This window comes from Lagenorhynchus albirostris, chromosome 13 (assembly GCF_949774975.1).
Source record: "Lagenorhynchus albirostris chromosome 13, mLagAlb1.1, whole genome shotgun sequence".
In the NCBI taxonomy this organism is placed as follows: domain Eukaryota; kingdom Metazoa; phylum Chordata; class Mammalia; order Artiodactyla; family Delphinidae; genus Lagenorhynchus; species Lagenorhynchus albirostris.
The window spans coordinates 30,749,171-30,773,944 of NC_083107.1; the positions used below are offsets into that span (position 1 = coordinate 30,749,171).

At 43.2% G+C, this 24,774-nt stretch overlaps 1 protein-coding gene across 1 annotated transcript in view; it reads right to left on the reverse strand.

Moving 5' to 3' along the window:
- Positions 1 to 392: 392 nt before the first annotated feature.
- The window catches only part of ANTXR1 (ANTXR cell adhesion molecule 1), a 245,349-nt gene continuing 220,967 nt past the window's right edge, over positions 393 to 24,774 (reverse strand). The window contains exon 18 of the mRNA XM_060168937.1: positions 393 to 4,307. Coding sequence (XP_060024920.1) covers positions 4,047 to 4,307 — 261 coding nt within the window. The 3' untranslated portion in view covers positions 393 to 4,046. The remainder of the gene's footprint in view (positions 4,308 to 24,774) is intronic.

Consider the following 24,774-nt stretch of genomic DNA (forward strand, 5'->3'; position numbering starts at 1 on the left):
AGTTGTGGCTCGTGGGCCCTAGAGCGCAGGCTCAGTAGTTGTGGCGCATGGGCTTAGCTGCTCCACAGCATGTGGGATCTTCCTGGACCAGGGCTCGAACCCATGCCCACTGCATTGGCAGGCGGATTCTTAACCACTGCGCCACCAGGGAAGCCCAGCACGTGTTACTTTTTAAAATCTAAAACTGTTGCTAAAAATAAAGAATATGTTGATTGGACAGCTAAAGAAGAAATGAGAGTAATCAAGACAGTGAAGAGTTTATTGGAGGGCGCAAAATAATTTGAGCAATATAATTTAATCTGCAGAGTGATAGCCATTTTTATGATCAGGATGTTAAGCACTTGAACAACCTGCACTTCATTTTCATAACAAAGACACAACTAGGAAAAGAGTTAATTTTAAGAATTTATTATTTTTTTTAAAAAAGCAACTTCCAGGGTTTGTCATTGTACACATTTAGCCCAGTCTCCTATAGCAGGTACAGCAATAACTGATTTTTATAACATTGACTCAGAGGCACTGAAGATCCATACTGTCTTAGGAATTATCACAGATAGAAGAGAGAATTAGAAGAGTTTAATGTTAAGTGTATTTAAAAAATCATATTCTAATTCTTTTAAATTGCTTATCCAAGTATGCTAATATAGTAGAGTTCAGATAACTAGAAAACACAATTGACTAGAACATCCCATTCCCATCTGGTGTGCATTAATAGGCTTTTTATGGCATATATCTTTATATAGTTTGCAAACTAATTCAACCCACTTTTACACAGCATTAATTGTTTTTTATTGAGTTGGCACTGGGCTGAAATTGTTGCTCATTATCTCATCATTGCTTTTTTTCTAGTTCTTGGATGGATTTCCCTCATCTGACACAGTGTTTGGACTTTAGTATATATGAGACTTCCAGATTATCTCTGCCCATTCTAGTGATATTTACAATGAGGTTATCCATGGCCAGATATCCAAGACTACTAATTAATATGTCCACTAGCTCTGTTCTTGACTTTGGTAAAAGAGAGACCTTGTGTCTTACTGGAGTATGGGCCAAGCTCCAGGACAGAAGCTGTTTGTGAACTGGTCGTCAACAGAGGTAACCACTCAAGGTTCTTATTAATGCTGTGTAAACAAGGATCTCGTCATTTCAGTAACTATTTGTACATTTATAAAAGCAATACAGTCATGGGAAAAACCAACAAGCACAGCTTGGTAGAATAACCTGCCATGAAATATCATTGGCCTTATAATAATTTACTACAACTGTTCCTTTTATTCACACTGGATAGGAAATGCTTCCATCTAACACATGGAATATGAATATATACAACAAAAAGTTGGCTTTTATTAAAAAAAAACTTCAGGAGGACAATAACATGAGGGTTGAAAAAATAATTTTGTGCAGTTTCCTAATCACAATCATATGTCTGCTACCTTTTACAGGGAATGACACAAGTTTGGATAGATTTTATAAACCAGTTAAAGAATTTTCCTGCCTGTAATAGCCTACTATTAAAATATTACCTTGTTCATACAGTATAGAGGTTTCTCCTTCTCCACTGTAATTCTAAATGACTGGGGTTGACATGAAGAGTCCCTTTTTAAGGACAAACCCTGCTAATCCTCTTCAAAGTCATCATATATTTGCAGTTCCCTATTTCATCTAAAAGTTCACCAAAACAACATCTTGGAAACTGCACAGGGCTTCTGACTGATGTGCAGTTGGGATCCTGAATGTTGCGTATTCTCACCTGATGCCTGCCATCTTGATGCACAACAATGTCAACATCTTGGCTTGAACTTTCTGATGGCCACAGTGAGCCATGCAGCAGTGGTGTGGGGTGGACTGTTTTGTACCGCCAGCAGTCAAAACAGTGGCCAGGGGCTCAACACCTCTACACTGTGAGCCTGGGGAACCCATTCGCCTATGGAATGGTTCTCTGGAGTCCAGCAATGTCACTGCAGGTGGCCAAGACATTCTGTCACCTGCTTTATGGAGGACTACACTCAAGAAGAAACCTAATGTTCTAAAAATAGACAATATGGGCCAGGTTGGGGGCAAGCGAGGGAGGTTGCTTTCATAAGCCCTGTAAAATATCTCTGATTTTAGCTCTAGGAGGAAGCTGGGAGAGTCTCTGGCAGCGGCAGGCTGGGAGAAGGGCAGGTCTGAGGTATGCTTGGGGAAGTGTCAGTTTGGTGTTGGCAATGCAGATTTAGTGCCTGTGGACCCCGACTGGGGCACTCTGCCTAGATCTATTCTCCCCTGACTGTACCTTTAATGCCCAAGGGTTTCCCCATTCCCCCACACAATCCTTGTTTGCTTTTGCTTTCTAAAGTTGAGAGGGCAATTAGGGATCGTTTATGTCTCAATTTTGACTGATTAGTGGTGGCTCTTTGGAATTATGATTTGAGGATTGTGTAGAAATCACTGGGCTCCATGGAAGATGGTGCTGTGATTGATTAGCAATGTCTGCCATGGCTACAAGCATTGGTGTGTATGGAATGCATGCTAGGTCCTATGTCTCTGTTCTAAGTAAGATGAAAGAATGAGGCTGGCTTGATGGGTTTTGAAGGATCTTTGGAGACCACAGCCCGAAGCACTAAGTTTGCATTTACTTAATATTCTGCTTCATTCCTGAAAAGATTTAAGGGTTTCGGGAGTGGAATTTTAAGATGTGTGGAAAGTTGGAGGGGGAGGTAATTTTGAACAGGCTGGTGCAGGAGGCCCTAAACAGTGGCCTCTGTTTTCGCCCTTGGGTGACGAAGCCTAATGTTTAGAAAGTGATTATAGAGCTTACTGGTGATAGCAGATTCAGAAAGACTTGGAGGAGTGGAGTGGTTCCCAGGCATGGTGGGAATTTCAGGCAGCTGATAATATTTGTGAGTATGTTGAAAAGCCAAGGAGAAATATATTTGTATCCACAAACACATGTGGTTTTTTTTGGATAAATTCCTTAGTATGTCCGGACTATTGTCTCTCAGCTCTACGTGGAAATCTCTGGTGCACAACTTCACCGAGAAAGAAAAACAAAATCAGTGAAATTGTGTGGTAGGTGCTAGTGATGCCATTTTGGGAAGATCAACTAATGTTTGTCTGTGGAAAATAGGATCAATCACTTCTTCGTATCTCAAGTGATTTAAATTGAAGCCAAATCTTGATTTTTTAACATGAGGCATTAACAAGTTGCTCTTTGACAATGCCGTTGTCTGTTGATTTAGGGGCCATGTTGGGCCAAAGCCAGCCACCTCCAGCTGCTGATGGTCTGTGGGTTTTAGAAACTGTCTGATGCTCCCATCAGTATTCGCCTGTCAGTGCACATACCTGATTTCACTTACACAGCAACATGGTAACATACCTTTTCCTTCAGTAAACAACCGCCCTCTTCCTCACTTGGAAACTGGGAGAATTTGGAAGGAACATAAGGCATATCTTTTTACTCCTCTGCAAATCCCAGAACATGCTTTTGGATACCTGTATGATGTTGAGTTTCTTGCCACAATGGGGACCCCAGTCTTTCCCCAAAGATGTAGGCAAAGGGTCTCGACCTTCCTGGGTGGCACATAGAGGTGAGGATTCCTTGGTTCCTAGGCCAAGGGTCCAGGGTCAAGTGATGGAGGTGGAGTGAAAGAGGGAAGGCAGCATTTAGCAACCCAGCAATGTTATTTCTTATCTGACTCTGCATTTCACCCTCAGAGAAACGATTTTCTTATTGATCTCCATGAGACACAATCCCATTTAGAGCATCTCAGCAGTTTCAGCATCTCTGGAACCTTCTAGAGGTGATGGCTGGCTGGCTATATTTGTGACTGTAGTTGCCTCATTGTTTGTTTTCAGGCAATTCAAAATTTCGATTTCTTTCCTCTGATCACAATTGTCGGTGTACTGGTGTTACAAACCAATTTTTAAAGTGTGTGAACGTCAGTGGGCTTCATCACCACTCATTTCCAAAGTGGAAGCCCCCTTTAACTGGAAAGATTTGTTCTAACACCACAGAGGAGCCTCCTCCCCAAAGTTTCTGAGAGAACCCAGAGCATGAACTGTGGGTTCTAGACAGAGGGCCTAGGAGGTGGTCGGGACGGGGGTGGTGCCCTGTTGGGAGGGGGAGCCTGAGGGGGAGGGGGGAGGATGGAAGGTGGGGATGGAATTGGAGGGGTGGGGGCACTGGGGGGTGGGGGAGGGCAGTGGGGAGCAGGGGGGGGCGGGGTGTAGATGGGGGCAGGAGGCGGTGAGGTGGTGTGGTAGGCATTGTTGAGGGGGTACTTGGCAGGAGGATTGTTCTTGACTCTGGTGAAGTTGATACAGCGTCCCTGGAAGAGAATCAGAGAGAAGGAAACATGAGCTGATGCTTGCTGGGGCCTTACAACAGGGCAGGTGGCCGTGTGCAGGAGGGGGGCAGCCTGAAAAATACGTGGCAAGCAGACGCCACGTTTATGTCTGTGCGCTCAGCAGAGCATTACACCAGAACTCGACAACAAATGAGCTCCTCGTTCCCTTCTTCTGGGCTTACTGTGTTGCAAACTTATTTGTTCAATTTCATTTTTCGCCGAGCCTCTCTCTGTCAACGAGGTGGAAGAGCAGGGGACTGACCTTAACCGGACGCACGGGGTCAAGGTGAGGACAGAGGTCGTTGAATTTAATCTCCTCAACAGCCTTGCCAGGCAGGTATTATTATCAGTTGTCCCATTTCATAGATGAGGACACTGAGGCTCAGAAAGGTTAAATCACAACTAGGAAGAGGTGGGGTTGTTGTCACCAGTAGATACAGCCTCCCGCTCCAAGCCCCTGCCTTCCCCAGAGCTCTGACATGGACAGTTTATCCTGCTTTTGTTTTCCCTGGGGAATCCCTCTTCCAGCTGCTGTTGCACCTGCCCAGGCGCCCTTAGGTTCTTAAGAAATACAACCCGGGGACCTTTTGTTGCAAAGCAGGCATCAACCCTGAATCCAGCTTTTTCCCCACCCTTCCCAGGTACCTGGCTAGATAATGCAGAGCAGACACCTGGAACCCCTACAGAAGCCTCTTCAAAGTCCAGAATACGAAGCCAGCCCTAGGTAGCCCTCTCTCCCCTGGGGCACCCCCTCTTTGCTCTCCAGAATCACAGGCCCGCCAGCCCTGCCCCCCAACAGATACCTCTAGTCTCAACAGGCACTTGGGAGCCTTTCACCCAACACTGTGCTCTGCAAGGGACGGGAGCACAGGGGCTCTCCCTGTCACGATGTTCTCCTTCTGGTGTGTGGACCCCCCTCACCTTTCCCATTCGACCCTCCCCTTCTTGCCTGGGCAGGGTACCAGCCAGCCTTGTGGGGTCCTGGCCTTTTTCTAAACTTCCCACGCCTATCGGGGCATCTTCTTCTCTCTACTGTGTGTCCTGGATGCTGACAGAATCGGGGCCATCCCCTCTGAGGCTGCCCTGTCCCTTTCTCCTCTCCTGTTCATTTTAACCCGATACAAGCATTATACCGGGGCTGAGGAAGGAGTACGGCATTTTTCCTGGCTTCATTCTTCAGGATGGACGCCCATCCTGTGGTGGCCAAACTGGATGGGATGTGTCCAGAGGGGCCACAGTTTCCCTTTCCAGGCCTATTGAGGACGGGCCTGAGGGGGACGAAGAGAGTGAGGCTGTGGACTTTAAGGACCAGTTACCTGAAGGATAAGAGGGAAATACAAGTGTGTGATTTGAGACTTGGCTGGGGGAGCGTCACGGCAGGGGCACGATGAATGTTTGTGGGAGCTGGCGGGGCCCCGAGCAAAGCTTTCCTCACACGTGTACACCCCATCCATCCTTCCGGTCCCGAGTCAAGTCCCTTTTCCTCCACACGTCTTTCCCTGAAGGGTCCTGCTTCCACTCATCCCTCGCTTCCCTCCCTGAGTTTTCTAGCTACGGTCTACACCACACACCGAAGCCTGCGTACTATAATTGCTTTATCTGTAAATGCCTTGGCTCCCTGACTAGGTGAGAAACTTCTGGAAGGCAGTGGCCTTGTTTTGTGCTCCGCTGTTGGTTTAGGAATTACAATGCCGTATTTAGATGTCAGCACCCCATTTTCTCTGAGCTTGCATTTCATGAGATTAAACCATGACCTAACTTTATTAGGTTTCGATTGGGGTCCACTAACTGCAGAAATCAGCTACCATCTTCTCACTGCATTGCCCAGAACTCCCAGGTCACGGTCAGACTTTCACGGGTTAAGTCAATTTTGTGACCCAGTACTGTGAATTCCCGTTTGTCCAAGCAGCCCTCTTTTATAGCTTTATAAATCGAAGCCTCGGTTACACTTTATTTATGATCCTGGATAAAGCTCTTTCTTCCAAGATGTGAATGTCCTAACGATTACCATCTGTGATAAGTTCCTGTAACGGACAATTCAGAATTGGGGTTTACTGTACTACATGTTCTGCCCTTCATTCCTAGATATGCCCAGTCAGACCAAGAGGCCCATTTCCTTTAAAGATGAAGGAAAATTCTGATCCTGGGGAAGGAGCTGCTGGTGCCTGGAGTCAAGTCCCCACGTGGCTTAGATTTCCTTTAGGGCTGGTCATCCCACTGCTCTCTCCCTCCCTTTAGGGATCAGTGATGGTGAGCTGGGCCAAGAGAGCAGGTGAATTATCTCAGAGGCCCGTTTAATTATTTCACACAAATTTTTTTTTTTTTTTTGCGGTACGCAGGCCTCTCACCGTTGTGGCCTCTCCCGCTGCGGAGCACAGGCTCCGGACGCGCAGGCTCAGCAGCCATGGCTCACGGGCCCAGCCATTCCGCGGCACGCGGGATCCTCCCAGACCGGGGCACGAACCCGTGCCCCCTGCATCGGCAGGTGGACTCCTAACCACTGCGCCACCAGGGAAGCCCAACTCTAGTGTTTTTGCTGGAGACAAAATCAGGAGCTGCCAGGCTTCTCCTGTTCATAACCCAGATTAGGATTCCTAAATGTCTTCAGAAAGATTTGAAAGGATCCACGGAACAGAAGACGATCTCTCACATCTGTCAGCTAAAGATGGAGTAAAAGCAGGCAGGGGTTGGGGTGGGGGGTGATGGGAGTGAGATGGAGAAAGATCTTCCTCGGTCAGCCCCTCCCCTGCTGCCATCACAGCCTCTTGGCCACAGCAGCTGAAGGACAGGGGTGGGGGTGGGAGAGAGGCAGAGAGCGCCCCTTCCTATAGTCAGTAGCACCCCAGGGGTGCCCCACGGGCACCTGCTGCAGAGCACAGGCTGTGGTTCATTACAGACCCAGCACATTCGAGCCCAGCATAGCAGCCCAGAGCCAGAGGGGCGGGGGCAAGCTCACAGCCTCTGCCACGCCCCCCCTGAGTCATATCCCACTGAGAGATGTAGGCTGGGGATAATACACCACCTGCCACTCCCGGTCAAGATGATTAACTTAACCAGTTTTCTTGAAGGGCTCGGAACAGTGCCTGGCACATTGCGTTTGGTAAGTGAAGTTGAGTCTGGGTGGGGAAACGTGTTCAGACTCCTAGTTCAGTGCCTCCTAGGAGAGCTGCAGGCTAGAACCTCTACCCTTCTCACCTGGCTTCTAGAATAAAACTGGTATACAGGGAAAAAACTGTAGCATCGGACACATGACCAGAGCAGCTCCCAGAGCCGGCTCTCTTCCACACCTTCTTCTGTCCTCCCGTTGCTGCGTCACTCCTGTAACTTATTCTTACAGGACACACAGTTGACTAGTGATGCATTTATACATACTTACCATCCTGAAAAGAAGATGCAGACCCTGTATAAACAAATCCCTGGGGTCAGTTACAGCAAGACGCAATTAGGACTTCAGGGAGGGGTGTGGCTACAAATTAAGTTCTTAAAACCGGGAGCCAAAGGAGCCAACACAAACGCTGTTAACACTTAGACCATGTAGCTGGCTTTAAGATCAGTTTACACGACATCATTTTTTGCTTGCGAGAGGATAATTGAAAGGCCAGATGTTCCCAGTGTCACACATGCCAGCAAATCTGCACCAGTGTTTGGTTAAAGTTTGCTAGGACAAATGGAGCACTTACTTCCTACGCTGGTCTTTGTAACCAGTTGAATTCTTTGCAGTATTGTCTTCGGGTTGCTTGATTCAGATCCAATATTTGGCTTTGACCTCAGTTTACCTCACTGCTCATTTACAAAGTATATATGCCAATTATTTTCACACATGAGCAACAAAATGTCCTGATTAAATTGTAAGAAGAAAATGCAACAGTATCTCTTGCTAAGTGGAGGCTTAGCAGGATGCTAGGCGATGCTCTTCCTGGGCTGAAAAATGCCATTTTGATTCGGTTGAATCTAATGGTGTTGGGAGGATTATTAGAAATGTCCAGGCACATCATCCACTTTATTATCAAAACCCCACGAGCTAAGTATTATTATTTTCATTGTACAGAAAGGAGATTGAGGGCTCAGACCTATTTAAATAACGTGCCCAAGACCACCCAGCTGGGAAACTGTAGAAACGGGATTAAAACCTAGCTCTTTGCTTGCTTTAGGCTCTCCTCCCCCCTTTTTACTGTATTATCCTGAACACAGGCTAAAAGTGCAAATAATGCCGCGAGGCACTTGTAGACGGTAAGACACAGTGTGGCACTTGGCCACAGTCCATCAGCTCTTAACATAGATCTGATCAAGAGATGGAGAGATCTTTCCAGAACGTAATCTGGTCAGTTCACTCCCCAGGTTAACATCTTTCAATGGCTCCCCAAGGATCCTTAAAATAAAATCCAAATGCCTCCCTCTGATAGCATATGCTACCTGTGATCTGGCCTTGCTTACACTTTGCAATTAAATTCTTGCTCTTTGTTGCGGATGTCCACCCTAGCCCATCCTAAGCGCTCCACAAATATCTGTTTAATGAAGACTATACTCTGCCACTTGGTAGTCTTCTCGATATAAACCTTGTTTCCCCAATGGCTGGGGCATTATTTCTGAGGCACCATCTGGGTCTTCTCCTTTTGAGGTCTTCATAGCAGCAGTAGGTTCGAGTTTAAGTTGGCACTCAATACTGCTCACAGCTTTGAGGGTCTCTGAGGTGGAGCAAGCCTTCGTAGGAAGCTCAGATTTTCCCTGCAGGTTTAGGTTCTCAGAGGATCAAAGGTTCATGAACTCACGGCTGTGTGTTTACATCTCCTCAGTCATCCCCTGATGGTCTCTTTGGACCATTCTCTAGACTCTCAGGGTAGGGGTGGCGAGAATCCTGTGTGCTTCCCTTGATTTCCACACTTGGAGTGTTGACATGTTACCTTTAAAAATTTGGGTTACTTTTTATTGCTTTATCAAAGGAGGTTGTTCCTCAACAAAGCTCTTTATCTAAACTGGAGGGGACACACTTTGAAACGATCATGGTGTAGTCAGGATGAAAGATCTGATTGAGCACGTTCTGGCTTCTTCCCAGCTTTGAACTGCAGACACTGATGATCCAAGGAGAGCAGTCAGGAAACCGGGGGTGTGGGACTGTGGTCTGTCTGCCCTGCGGGTCTGGGCCGATAGGCAGACTCCTACCTCCAGTTCTGCCTCTAGTGTGTGAAACCCTAAGTCTCTTTCTCTCTGTGGGTCTCAGCTTCTTCATCTTCATCTGAAACAAAATTGTTGTGCTAGCTAGACCAACGACCCTTCAGCCTCAATATTTTAAAATTCTATGAGAATTCAAATTGCTTTGGATACTTTAATCTGGATACTTTAACTTGGATACTTTAATCTGAATTCTTTGGGGGCAGCCAGTTTGCACATCTTTTTTTTTTTTTTTTAAATAAATTTATTTATTTTTGGCTGTGTTGGGTCTTTGTTGCTGCGCGTGGGCTTTCTCTAGTTGCAGTGAGCAGGGGCTACTCTTCGTTGTGGTGCATGGGCTTCTTATTGTGGTGGCTTCTCTTGTTGTGGAGCACGGGCTCTCGGTGCGCGGGCTTCAGTAGTTGTGGCTTGAGGGCTCTAGAGCGCAGGCTCGGTAGTTGCGGCGCACGGGCTTAGTTGCTCCATGGCATGTGGGATCTTCCTGGACCAGGGCTCGAACTCGTGTCCCCTGCATTGGCAGGCGGATTCTTAACCACTGCACCACCAGGGAAGCCCTGCACATCATTTTATATACTACTTAGTTTGGTTAACTCTTTGTATTGCATATTTTCCAGCTGGCCATCAGATTTGCAAAACATTAATAAGTTGAAAATTCAAAATTGGATTCTCCATGTTCTGCTCTTTTGTTACCATGGTAAGTATTCAAGCTTGCCTGTGAGTTCTGAATTTGGGTTTGTGGGATGATAGGGGAAATGTGAGAAGATCTGAGGGCCGATTGCATGCAGAAGACTCACCAGTGGTGAGCTCATGTGTTCTGAGTGTTATAAAACATCTGTTTGGGTATCAGGCACACTCAATGGAGAGGGAGCTGGCCTTCAGAGGTGGTTAAAAATATGCCATGGCTTCCACAGATTAGACCAAAGAGTTTCTTATGAACAGAGGTCACTTAAGGAAATTGGATTTCACAGGAAGAATATGAAAATAATCAGATGGAAAAAGAACAGGTCTGCCAAGTTTCTTCCGACAAATACCTTTACTCTCTGGCCTAGTTCTCCCCTTGATTGTCTTGTTTGGAGGTATTTCTCATGTTAAGTGGATTCGGTTTCCAAAGTTTGTTTTATGTCAGTTGTTTAGAATTAGGAGCATAATTTCTAACTTACATCACTCTTGTAAATGGGGGTTGGTTCTCAAGCTAGACCACAAAACTCATTGACGTGGTGAAGCGACTGATGTCATTCTGCTGAAGTAGGTGCTCTGGTGATAAATGAGACACATGAACAATGAACGGATGGGGGGCTGGATAGGATGACTCCATCATGCTGCTTCTTCTGTCTGATTCTTCTCTTCATTTGTTAAGTCATTTGTGCATTCATCCTTTTGACAAATGGTTTTTGAGTGCCAACTATGTCCTGGACACCTTATAAGGTGCCACAGACAGCGCTGAGCAACCAAACACACTCCTGGCCCTCATGAAGAATATAGTCCAGAGGTGGAGTTGGACAGCAGTCAAACGTCCCACAGATAAATGGATCTCAGCAACTGTATTTGTGTTGTGTGACACTGGCCTTGGCTATAGTTGACTGGACCAGCGGGTGGACGCCTAATCTGAGGTAGACCGGTCAGATTCTCTCTTCTGGGAGTTTGGAATTATGACTGAGTTTGCAGGTAGTTAGTCAGTTAGGGTTGATTCCTTGAATAGAGGGGATGTAAGTGGAAACTGGGGGGTGGCCATCTTCTGCCACAATCAGGGGGAAGCAGAGTTCTGATTCTTTCCTCTCACATAGATCCAAAGATCTTTCCTCTCATAGAGATCCAAAGATCTTTCCTCTCCACTCATTCTTCCACACCCTCGCTGTTGCTCATCCTCTGTAACTTCTAAGTATACCAGTCTTCCTGCTTTCAGCCTTTCTCTTTTCCAGTGATATTTTGGTTTCCATATAAAATGTATATATGTACACACACACATAAATAAAATGTGTGCACATAGATATACACATTTGCATGCACATGGATACATAGAAGTATATATAAGATGTATATATGCCTGTATATATAAAAATTTACATATATATATGCATAGACATAGACACACATTCAATGTTGTCTTCCTGCTTAAATTCTTCAATGTCTCCCCTCCCCACCTTCTAAAGGAAAATATCCAGGTTCCTCAGCACAAATCGGCCCTGCTCCCTTGGTGTTTCTTTCTGCCATTCCATGCTGTTTCCTTTATTGAACCACACACTTCAGCTTTGGTCCATCGCTTGAAATGAAGACACCATACTCTGGCGACTCATTTAACAGCATCCATTCATAGGCCCAAGTCTAGGACAGGGACAAAGTGGCACAGAGACAGCTGTCTTGCCTTCTTCCTCTTTCCCAAAGCCAGAACTGAGGGCAAAGAGAAGGGTGTGTTGTGAGTGGTGATGCCAGAATCCTTCTCGGCTCCCTTTTCGCTACCACACACTTGCCCTGTCTATAAATCTCATGTAATAGCCTGCCTTGTATGTGCTCTTCATGGAAAAGGATCCAAGGTCAATTCCTTTAGTTATTTGATTCATTTTGCTGACACACACGCTGGCCTGCTCTCCATAATAACTTCTTTGGATGCCAAATTGGAGGGTAAGATGAAAGCATGAAGGAAATATTTGGTAACAAGAGGAAACTAGAGAAATGAAAGGGTAGAAATAAAAATGGCACATCTTTAGTGGGACACTTGTAAACACAGGGTTTGTTAAGAACTGCTATTACTATTGAGATAAAACTTATTTAAGAACAAAATTCCCCCTTCTTAATCTGATTACAAAGTTCTGCATTTTCTTTGTGGAAAATTTGGAAAATGCACAAAGGAAGGAGGGAGAAGAGGAGGAGGGAAGAATTTCAATGATTACACTCAGAGAGTTAACATTTTGTGCTCGTTCTTTCAGATCACATCCCTGCCCACCTCCACCCCCCAATACACACACAGAGTGGCCCATATATGTACAGAAATGGGATCATCCGGTATCAAAGTTTTTTAATGAAATGCTGTGACCATTTCTCCCCTGGCATTTTGTATTTTTTTTAAATAGATTTTATGTTTTCCAGCAGTTTATTTATTTATTTGGCTGCATCAGGTCTTAGTTGTGGCATGTGGGATCTTTCATTGCGGCGAGCAGGCTCTTCGTTGTGGCGCACGGGCTTCTCTCTAGTAGTGGCGCACCAGAGCGTGCGGGCTCAGTAGTTGCAGCACGCGGGCTTAGTTGCCCCGTGGCATGTGGGATCTTAGTTCCCCCACTAGGGATTGAACCTATATCCCCTACACTGGGAGGGGAATTCTTAATCCCCGGACCACCAGGGAAGTCCCTCCCTTACCATTTTCAATATTATTTTCAATGGTTGCATAATCTGTGACATGGAAATACCAAACGCAGTTATTAAATTCCTTATTGGGCATTGAGTCTATTTAATTTCTAACTATCCTCACATTTCTAAAATAACTTCTGAAAAGTTCTAGAATCAATTGTTAATCTTTAATTTAGGATCTTTGCACCCAATTTCATATGTGAGATGGGCCACTTTTCTTTTGTTGCTCTTTTTGTCATCAAGGTAATGCTAACTTTCACAGAAGGAATTGGGAAGATTTTCATCTTTTGCACATGTTCTATATTTGTGAAATAGCTTAAGAGTTATTAGTTCAGATTGACATGTATACATTATTGATACTATGTATAAAATAGACAACTGATGGGAACATACTGTATAGCACAGGGAACTCTACCTAATGAACTGTGGTAACGTAAATGGGAGGGAAGCCCAAAAGGGAGGGGATATCTGTAGGTCTATGGCTGATTCATTTTGTTGTGCAGTGTAGGCTAACACAACATTGTAAAGCAACCATATTCCAATAAAAGTTAATAAAAGAAAAGAGTTATTAGTTCACTAAAAGCATGAGAAAATTCTCTCAAAATCTTTCTGGACATGCTGGTTTTCTTGAGTGCAGCTCTTCGATGCCTTTAAAAGTTTTTGTCACAGGTATTGACCTCTTCAGGCTTTGTACTTGAGTCCATTTCCATAATTTATCCTTTCTTAGAAAATCATTCATTCCATAAGATTTTTTAATCCTTTGCATAGCCCTGTACTTTGTACACAGGAAATTCTTACAATTGAACAAATATCTTAATTTGTGATGATAAATACCCCATTTGTCATTATCAATAATATACATATTTACATGTTCTGACTTTTTTCGACTTTCAAAGATTTGTCAATGATATTGGTACTTCCAAAGAAATTTATTTCTCAGCTCTACTCTTTTTGCTTGGTTTTCATTAATTTGTTCTTATGTTCATAGATTCCTTAGTTCTGTTTTTGTAGATTTGTTTCATTTTCTTTTCTAAGTTTTTACTGAATGCTCAGCTCATTGTTTTCATTTTAATAATGAAAAAAATTAAGGTTATGATTTTTTTCCAATTCCCATAAATTTTTATTGTGGTGAGGTGGTGGGAAAACGTGGCCTGTAAAAATTATACTTTTTTCTCCTTTTTCTGGTTTTCTTTGTTGCCTAAGTTATAGTAATTTTTTACAAATTTAAAAAATAATGTGAATTTTCTATTTGATGGGTGCACTGTTAAATAAATATCCAAAAATCTATTTTTATTAGATTAGTTAAAGCCTCTGTATCTTTTATTTATTTTCCATCAGCTTGATCTGTTGAAGTCTAGGAGTGGTGTGGGTTTATTAATTCCTCTATACCCCAATTTTAAACAATTGTATTTGCTCAAATTTTACTTTGCTGCTTTAGTCATTGGGCCACCCAAGAGCAGCAGGGGAGGGGGCCTCTCTCAGAGCAGTCTGGGCAGAGAGAACGTCTTCTGTTCCAAAGAATTCTCTCTCCCTGTTTGGTGGTAGCTTGTCTGCAGGAATGGCTGCCATCAATTCCTTCCCTCCTGTGAGTATGGGCCCCTCCCCCTGGTGAGGAAGAGTCTATTTCTCCACTCCCTTGAATCTGGCTTGTGATAGTTTTGAATAATGAAATATGATGGAAGTGATGTTGTACTAGCTTTGAGACTGACGTTAAAAGGCCTGGAAATTTCTGTTTCCTGTTTTTGGTGCCCTGAGACTCGGTGTAAGAGTTTCAGGCTACTCTACTATAAAGAGAGACCATGTGGAGAGCACTGAGGACAGACAGGTGAGTGAAGAAGCCCGCTTGGACGTCTAGCCCAATATACCCCCGATGACGCCAGTCCTAGCCACCATCTGACTGCATGAGAGACCAGACCCCAAGTGAGAATTATACAGGCGAGTCAGGTCAACCCACAGAACTGTGAGAGAAATAGCAAAGTATTGTTTTAAACCACTATGATGTATTTACTTACTTATCTTATTATACAAGTTTCAGGAATACAGCATTATAGTTTAACATCTGTTTACACTACAGAGTGGTCACCACCACAGGTCTAGTTACCATCCGTCAGTATACAGTTGATCCCCTTCACCCGTTTTGTCCACCACCAACCTCTTTCCCCTCTGGTAACCACTAATCTGTTCTCTGTATCTATGAATTTGTTTTTTGTTTTTTAGATTCCATATATGAGTGATAACATACAGTAGTTGTCTTTCTGTGTCTGACTTATTAGCTAAGCATAATACCCTCAAGGTCCACCCACATTGTTGCAAATGTCAGGATTTCATTCTTTTTTTATGGCTGAGTAGATATACACACACCACATCCTCTTTATCCATCTATCCATTGATAGACACTTAGGCTTTTTCCATACCTTGGCTATGGGAAAAAATGCTGCAATGAACATAAGGGTGCGTATGTCTTTCTGAATTAGTGTCCAGAAATGGAATAGCTGGGTCATATGGTAGTTCTAGTTTTAATTTTTTGAGGAATCTCCATACTGTTTTCTATAGTGGCAGCACCAATCGACATTCCCACCAACAGTGCATGAGGGTTCCCTCTTCTCTACACCCTCTCCAACATTTGTTATTTCTTGTCTTTTTCACAATGGCCATTCTAACAGGTGTGAGGTGATATCTCATTGTGGTTTTGATTTGCATTTCTCTGATAACTGGTGATGTGCCTGTTGGCCATCTATGTCTTCTTTGGGAACATGTTTATTCAGATCCTACGCTCATTTTTAAAATCGGGTTGTTTGTTTTTTTTGGTTGTTGTTGAGTTGTATGAGTCTTTATATATTTTGGATATTAACCCCTTACTGGATATATGATTTGCAAGTATATTCTCCCATTCAGTAGGTTGCCTTTTCGTTTTGATGATGATTTCCTTCATGGTACAGAAACTTTTTAGTTTGATGTAGTCTTATTTATTTTTGCTTTTGTTTTCCTTGCCTTTGGAATCAGATCCACAAAAACATTGCTAACACTGATGTCAGTGAGGTTACTGTCCTTGTTTATGTTTTCTTCCAGGAATTTTATAATTTCAGGTCTTATGTTCAAGTCTTTAATCCATTTAGAGTTAATTTTTGTGTATAACGTAAGATAGTGGTCTAGTTTCGTTCTTTTACATGTAGCTGTCCAGTTTTCCCAACACCATTTGTTGAAGAGACTGTCCATTCTTCATTGCATGTTTTTTGCTCCTTTGTCATAGATTAATTGTCCATATATGTGTGGGTTTATTTTTGGGCTCTCAATTCTGTTCCATTGATCTATGTGTCTGTTTTTGTGCCAATACAATCTGTTTTGATTATGATAGCTTTGTAGTATAGCTTGAAATCAGAGAATGTGATGCTTCCAGCTTTATTCTTCTTTTTTAAGATTATTTTGGCTATTTGGGGTCTTTCGTGGTTCCATACAAATTTTAGAATTATTTGTTGTAGTTCTGTGAAATATTCCATTGTAAACCACTGTGTTTAGAGTGGTTTGTTACAGAACAATACTGAAATAACTCATCGCTTTGCCTAGTAGGGCCATTCCTGGTTTGTGGAGCTGAGCACAGGAGTTGTTGTGGGTTTCTCTTTTTTTTGGACTCTGAACTTGACACTCTTCAAAGGTTGGTAAGGATCCTGATCTGTGCTCTACTCATTGCCTATTGCCTGATTGGCTAGGACTTCACATGGCTAGAATCCAAGGGTCCCCAGGAGAAAGATACGCTCACTGGATGAGAGAAAGATATAACCCCAAAGGAAACCATCACAAATTTCCCTTTTTGTTCTCTTGATATTACTCTGCATTATTCATTATGAAATGTAGGCTGTTATGGTGATGAGAAAAGGTTGAATTGGGAGAAGCCTGGGAATGATGTTGCAATATCGAAGCGATTTTGCCTGTTTACACACTCGTGCGAGCTTACTTATATGAGCTGGGCCTGAGACATCCTGTCACCTACTCCCGTGCTGCCAGCGGGTAGCTCAAGGTTGAAAGGTCTCCCCTGCTTCTGCAGTGAAGTGGAACACATATGCTCCAATTATCATTCCAACCTGAAGGTCTTTAAAAAATATTTTAATAAGTACCCTGACAGAGAGGAAACACAGTAAGATAAAGTAGTCTTGCCACCCAAATGCAGATGAATAAACTCTGTCCCAAGGTTCCATGAAAGGTTGCTAAGTGCCCATGTCTCACCTATGTCCAAAGTTACAATGAATTACTTGCCATGCAAATGAATGAATTAGTAAGTCCAAGGAAAGAAGGACTCTCTCTGATGGCCCCTGAGGAAGGTCAGTATATCATTGCAGTCAACAAAGACAAAAGCATACATGGTGACATAAGGAACTGTATTTATGTCTCATCATTATATAAAACTTGGCATATTATGTCTGCACCTGTCTAGTTCTAACTGACAAATCTTAAAAAAAAAAAAAAAGAATAGGATTGGAGAAAGGAGATTCAGGAAAAGTGATCAGGTAGCCAAAGGGACTCAAAATTCAGAGTGTTCAGGGTAGTAAGATGAAGATACATGCAGAGATTCCATGGGTCATACACTTCAGAGATGGAATTAATTGAAAACATTTGTTGATTCAAGAGGAAGCAAATGGTGCTGAATGGTCTGACCTGGTGTAACATGCCCTAAATATTGTTTCTTAGATTTGCCTTTCTAAAAACCAGCCATTGGTTTTGACCATCCTCTCATCACTGGTGGCATCCTGTTCAATATACATGGGTCCTGCTAAGCAGTGCAGCAATTATTTCTCCCAAAAGCCTGGATGACATTTTGGATGGTTCTCAGTAATAATGTTGCTTTCATGCACTTTTCTAAGATTTAGAAAAACAATGTGGCATGGTCATGCTGAGTGAGTGAAAGTGTGACCCAGGATGAACTAATTTTACTCACAGCCTTCCTTCTCTCCCTTTCTGTCTCTTCCAGTTAACAATCTTGAGTATATTTTCCCTGTCCTTGTCCATAATCCCAGTTAAATGACTCTGAGTACTTAGAACTGTCATTAATATAGTCTTTCTATTTATTGTTTTATTTATGTTGAGGTATTTGCCTTAAAAAATTGGGTTCCAGAAGATAAAAACAGAGATTGCTTAGCCAAGAGTATTATTTAGCTTGGATGTGAAATGTAAAATTATGAAATTACTTATTCATCTGGTGCATAGCTCTGGCCTCATCCTGCTCCATAGATAGAAGCTCATGGATGAAGGTTTGTTTTCTTCTTTTGCACAGTGTGAGGAATCCCATCTTTAGGATGCATTCTTTTCCCATGCCTATAGCTATCAAAGTGCTTTCCCCAAGTGGAGAGAATATTAATTAAAAAATAAAGAATATTTTGCTTTTGTGATTGCTATATTGTTGCCAGTGAGACATAGGTATGTGTCTTTTAGGTTCTCAGCGTCTCACACATGCACCATTTTTCTATCCCATGACCCTGTCATAATGGCTAAGCTCCTTATTTGAGGGACCAGTTGCTTGTTTTGAGGTGAAAAGTTTCATACTAATTGCATCTACCATTCACCAAGCCAGGCTTAGTACTAATTGTTTTATACACATCATCTCATTTTGTGCACCTAATTGCACTGTTGGTTAATATTATTACCGTGATTCAAAAATGTATAAGTGGGCTCAGAAAGGCTAAGTAATTTGTCCAGGGTCTCTCTGCAAGTTAATGATGGAGCACAGCTATAACTCCAGCCCTGTTTAATGCTGAACTCTTTCTTTTGAGCAACATGTGCTTTTAGATGGGAATGAATCTAGGGCAGAAGGATTCAAGAAGCATGGCTACTTAAAGAGTTGGCCACCAGTAATATTACACATTTGAGAATCTGCTTTGGGTCCTGATACCTCCCCGCTCCCACCATTCTCTTCCAGCTCTCTATGTCTCTGTTTTTAACTTCCTCAGAATTTCGGTGCCCTCTAGATGCTCTTCCTAGAGAGGGGTTCCATATATCCCCACTCTTCCTTCTAATCAAAACTTGCTTGTCCTGAGTGCCTTTGCCTTTCAGTCCTCTATGCTTTGTATGTGACAAGTCTCTAGTGTGATCCATGCGCTGGGTCCACTATGAAGGTTTATTCCTTAATAGGCACTTTCTTTCCATGTCCACAAGTATACACTGTAAATAGAAATGGTTAATTGTCTTCCATATCCATTTTCACTTTCTTCCTCCAGCAAGTGAACCCTGGCATTTCACTGGGCACAGGACAATATAGTAAAGATTACGTTTCCCAGCCTCCCTTGCATAAGTTGGTTCAAGAGGTGGTAAGTGATGCTGACCTAGTGTGGTGCAGGAGTTCGCAGGTGGGTGTGGCTTCCTTTGTGTCCAGGTGTGGCCAAGTAACCTATACTCCGAACAGTTGGATGTGAGAAATGATGTGTACAAATTCTAGGTTGTGCCTTAAAAGGGAGGGGCGTACCTTCCCCTTTTCTTTTTTTGGACTGTGCAGATGAAAGCCACACTCTTGGGAGAGTGGAGACACAAGACAGAAGAAGCCTGGTCCCCTGACAGCATGAAGCCACCATATTGACTTTAGACAGTTTATTCTCAGAAGGTTACATGTGAGAGAAAAGAGTTCTATCCTGTATTGTTTTGGGATTTGCTAGATCAGCTGAACCTCTAACCTTAATAATGTAACTCCTACAGGAAAACTCCTGAGACAGAGTTTTACTCTAAAGGGGTGGCCCCAATACTGGGCATTTGAGGTGCTGTGGCAGGCCATCGTGGTGGCCTGCTGGAGCACGCTGGGCTTTGGAATGACTCTCAAATTTTGACCATGCCGTTGGCTACCCGCTCCAAATTTGCACAAGCCGGTCCTTGCCCAGCTGACTCCGAGGGGCCTCTGACATCCTCCTGGACTCATCTGCTTTTCAGGTGAGGGCCGCTAGGCTCCTGCCAGAGTGCCCTGAAAGGTCATGGCTGATGTTTGCAATCGGCCAGACATAGTAATGAAAAATTTATAGCACTCAAAATCTGGGATTCATTTAGGAGTAGAAAGCATTAATTTAAGTTCTCCAACCTCAAAATTGGTTTCAGGCCTCCACTGGGCGCAAATACTCTTCCTAATTACAAGACTGCATAGAGTTAGATCTGAAATGGGATCATGATCCAGTATCAAAATGCCTCATCTGCATGGTGCACGAAACACCTCACTAATTCTGGCTCATTAATTAAATATTTGTGATAATTCTTCCCAGGCTGGTCTGAGCTTACGTTCTGTAGGATCTGGGAAGAAATGTTTGTTAGGCTTATATTTAGTGAGAGTATAGCATGAATCATAAAGAGGAAAAAAAATTATATCTTAAATCTTTGGGAAAGAGGCAGGATATACAATAGAGAAGAGCTTTTGCAGATTTCAGCACCTTAATTGTAAATAAAGGATGTTGCTAATGACCAGTGCATTTTATTTATTCAGTGGAAGTGGCCTCAGTAGAGACCTCCACTTGGAGAGACCGACAGTGGCCCTGCCTGCTTCATTTCTGTCAATTTATACGGTCCCTCCCAGTTGCACAAGCCCTTACCAGGACAGCAAAAGGTCACCCAGGTGCCTGCATGGACCTCTGACTCTGGAATCCTCCTTGGCCGGGTTATGTTGCTGCAACTGGCTTTCTGCATTTCTTACTTCTTGTACGTTCTTCTGGCCCCAGGCTCCCCCATTCCTATGGGTTGGTGAGACCTTTGAAACTAGCTTGGCCTTTGTCTCCCTTGGCTGCATGACCTGCTCTCCATGTCCTTCCCAAGTGATCAGCCTTTCACCAGGGCCCACGCAACAAGGGGCGGAGAATGCTTGGGAGCAGGTGATTACATGTACCTACCAGCAATGAGAAGGCCACTGAGACACTGACAAGTTGGGCTTTTTGTCAGTTTTCCTTGTGCTCCCTCTTCCCCTACCTTAATTTAAATCCAACTCAGTAAGGCTATCCCATATAAGGAACTCTATTTGCTGGTTGGCAAGGGCAGCTTGGGAATGTTAGCTGCTATGTGGAAAAAGTCCTCGTCCTGCTCACCTAATTCAGAAGGACTGAGAGCTGAGGGCCAGGAGGCTGCCTGGACCATAGGAAACAGAACAACTCAGGGAGAGCCTTCACCTCCGGGCGGTATGGATGTAAAGGCCTCCAAGGCACCACCTTTATACACAACACCAAGGTCTTTACCTCCAAGAGGTTCTTTACCTTTTGTGAGGAAAGCAAGTTTTCCAAGGGACTCTGGTCCACCCAGGACATGAGCAAAAGGCAAAGATGCTCTTCCCCCAGGTAGTCCGGTTCATCATCTCCTGCCTCCTAACTAGTCTCTCTGAGACCTCGCTTGCTCCTCTTTCCAATCCACTTCACTGCTGAGATCCAACATACCAGTGTGCTAAAAATAGAGTTACCATATGATCCTGTAATCCCACTCCTGGGCACATATCCAGAGAAAGTATAATTCGAAAAGATAACATGCACTCCAATGTTCATAGCAGCACTATTTACAACAGCCAAGACATGGCAGCAACCTAAATGTCCATTGACAGATGAACGAATAAAGACAATGTGGTATATATCACAATGGAATATTACTCAGCCATAAAAAGAATGAAATAATGCCATTTGCAGCAACATGGATGGACCTAGAGATTATCACACTAAGTGAAGTAAGTCAGACAGAGAAAGAAAAATATCATATGATATTGCTTACATGTGGAATCAAAGAAAAGAGAGATACAAATGAACTTATTTACAAAACAGAAATAGACCCACAGACATCGGAAAGAAATTTGTGGTTACCAAAGGGGAAAGGGGGAGGGGTAAATTAAGAATTTGGGATTAACATATACACACTCCTATATATAAAACAGATAAATAACAAGGTTCTACTGTATAGCACAGGGAACTATACTCAATATTTTGTAATAACCTATAAGGGAAAAGAATCTGAAAAAGAATGCATACATACACACACACACGCACAAACATATACATAACGGAATCACTGTGCTGTACCCCTGAAACTAACACAACATTGTAAATCAACTGTACTTCAATAACAAAAAGTACTGATGTGGCCGACAAGGCCCTGAATGGTCAGTCTCACCTCCTGCTCCCCTTTCTCCCCACCTGCCGGTCCTGCAGTTTCCTTTCAACTCCATGGTCATCACTACTTCATGGCCATCTCTACTTCATGGCCTTTGCACGTGTTCTGCCTGGAACACGCTTCCCCCAAACCTTGCTTGGCTAAATTCTGTTCACACCTCATGTTCTGCTTAGTCCCTTTTTCAGAGAGGTTTTCCTGCCCGCCTCCAGTCTCAATTATGCCCACCTGGTAATCTCTTTCATGTCCTGCCCTTTTCCTCTTTCACCTTTGCCATTGTGTATTTGTTCCTCTCTTTGTTACAATACTGAAAGCTCTCTGCTGACCACTGCTTCCTTCATCACCCAGGGCCTGGCCCACAGAAGGGCCGCCAGAGTACCTGTAAAATAAAGGCGTGAAGAAGCAGACCCTGCTTCCTAGGAACATGGTGAAACATTTGTCAAGTACCACGTTAAGCCCTGTGAACGTTACAGTCCTATTCGTATCCTGTGAACAAGGTTAAAAGTCCATCTAATGGGCACAGGGTGGTCACTGTTATAATAGCCGTGGTTCATCCAAGCCTACTTATGTTATCCTAAAACCTCACCACAACCTTGTAAAGTAGGTATTACTATTCCCATTTCAAAGATAAAGAGATGGACGCTCTTGAAGGCTAAGGCCCTTCTCCAGGGCCACACACACAGTAAATGGCAGTAGTACCTCACAGAGACCCCTCTTAAAATGGATGCAGGAGAACCCAGGAGAGAAATTCCCTAGGTATTGGCACCCAGTAACTCAGCATACTTATCTACCCTTTTTGAGGCCGGGAAAAGAGCACTCAGGATTGTTAAATTTGGAGAAAGGGACGTGGGAAGGTTAAATTTTGATGGGAATCAGGGAGGCAAAAGGATAAAAGTGTACAGAGCACGAAAGAGAAGGGATGTGAGGGGCACTGACCTTGGCTGGGAGAATCACAGAAAAAAGAGGAAAGGTGGCACCATAGATATGTCCATGCATCTTTTAACCTAGGGCTTCCTTCCCTAAATTTGTGCAAATTGCCCAGGAGAGACTGGTTTAATCTCCAAGGAGCTTTCTGTTCATATGTGAGTCACACGGTATAGTGTAGATTTGTCACAAAGTTTTGAATACTTTAGGAATACTTTCACAAATGCGAGTGGAGTTGAACTCCTCTGTCCCCTGTGTCATTTTAAGAGGAAAATGATTTTTTTTAAAGCTGTCAGATTTATGTGCTGTGGGAAGGAAGAGCAGGATCTGAGCCAAGAGATGCATGGGTCCATATCCAGAGAAAACTAATTCGAAAAGATACATGCACCTCAGTGTTATAGCAGCACTATTTACGATCGCCAAGACATGGAAGCAACCTCAATGTCCATCGACAGAGGAATGGATAAAAAAGTATACATGTATACATGTGGTACATGTATACAATGGGATACTACTCAGCCATAAGAAAGAATGAAATCATGCCATTTGCAGCAACGTGGAGGGACCTCAAGCTTATCATACTAAGTGAAGTAAGTCAGAAAGAGAAAGACAAATATCATATAATAGCACTTACATGTGGAATGTAAAATGTAACACAAATGAACTTATCTACCAAACAGAAACAGACTCACAGACATAGAGAACAGACTTGTGGTTGCCAAGGAGGGGCTGCTGGGAGGGATGGATTGGGAGTTTGGGACTAGCATATGCAAACTATTATATATAGACTGGATAAACAACAAGGTTCTACTGTATAGCACAGGGAACTATTGATATATTCGATACCCTGTAATAAACCCTAATGGAAAAGAATATGAAAAAGAACGTATTATATGTATAAGTGAATCACTTTGCTGTACAGTAGAAATTAACACAACATTGTAAATCAACTATACTTCAATAAACTAAACTAAAAAAAAAAAAGAGATGCATGGGTCTGAGGAGTATTAGGCAGGATGGTGCCAGGACATCTCATAATCCTTTATGTTTTTGTGAGTAACATAAGCCTGCGCTCAGGGTGGGGCACTGAGACACTCTGCAGAGGGAATGGAACGCAAGCCCATTTTCGGAAACTTTGAAGTAGGGCATTTACTGGCCTAGGTAGGGATTTGGGGGCAAGGGAGAGGAACATGGAGGAAAAAAGGAAAAAAAGTGAAGAGCAGCAAAAGGACAGAGTTCTTCTCATGAACAGAATGGTTCTATGAGTAGCTGTAGCCGAAATCAGAGGCCGACTACTATCTAGATCACCTTAAGTACATTTTCAAAGTGTGTCGACACAATCTTCAGTCAATAAAAAACAACAGTGATTTCAACCTACTGCTGTCAGGGAGGTCGTCAATCATGTAGACATGACGTCTTTGAGCTTTGGATATAATTACCATACCTGACCTGACCAAAAGGGCAATATCTTCTATAGGAATGAAAGGAAAATTCCAAAAGTTCATACTCCTTGAAAAAGGAGATCCTATTTGTTTTTTAGACTTGCTCAGGCCAGAGATAACCTGGAATCTGTATTGATACAGGTCATCTTTCAAAGGCTATTGACACAGTAGATGGTTTTTTATTACCTTAGAAACTACTCCAGAGGCAGGGGCCCTGGCCATATTGTTAGACAGCATTCAACCTCACTGTTGGCAGGACCAGGTGGAGATGAGAACATAGTTTATGCACCAGAGTTTAAAACTCAAAGGGGAAGGGTGGAGGTGTGGTTTCCGTTTACCTTCAGTAACCCAACACTCAACTGAAATTTGGAATATATTTGGTATACATCTACCTTTGAGATTAAACAAATAATCTGTAATACTGTAATTTTTAGCCATTTTCTCCTTTAGGTAATTCATATCTGTTTCCCTAG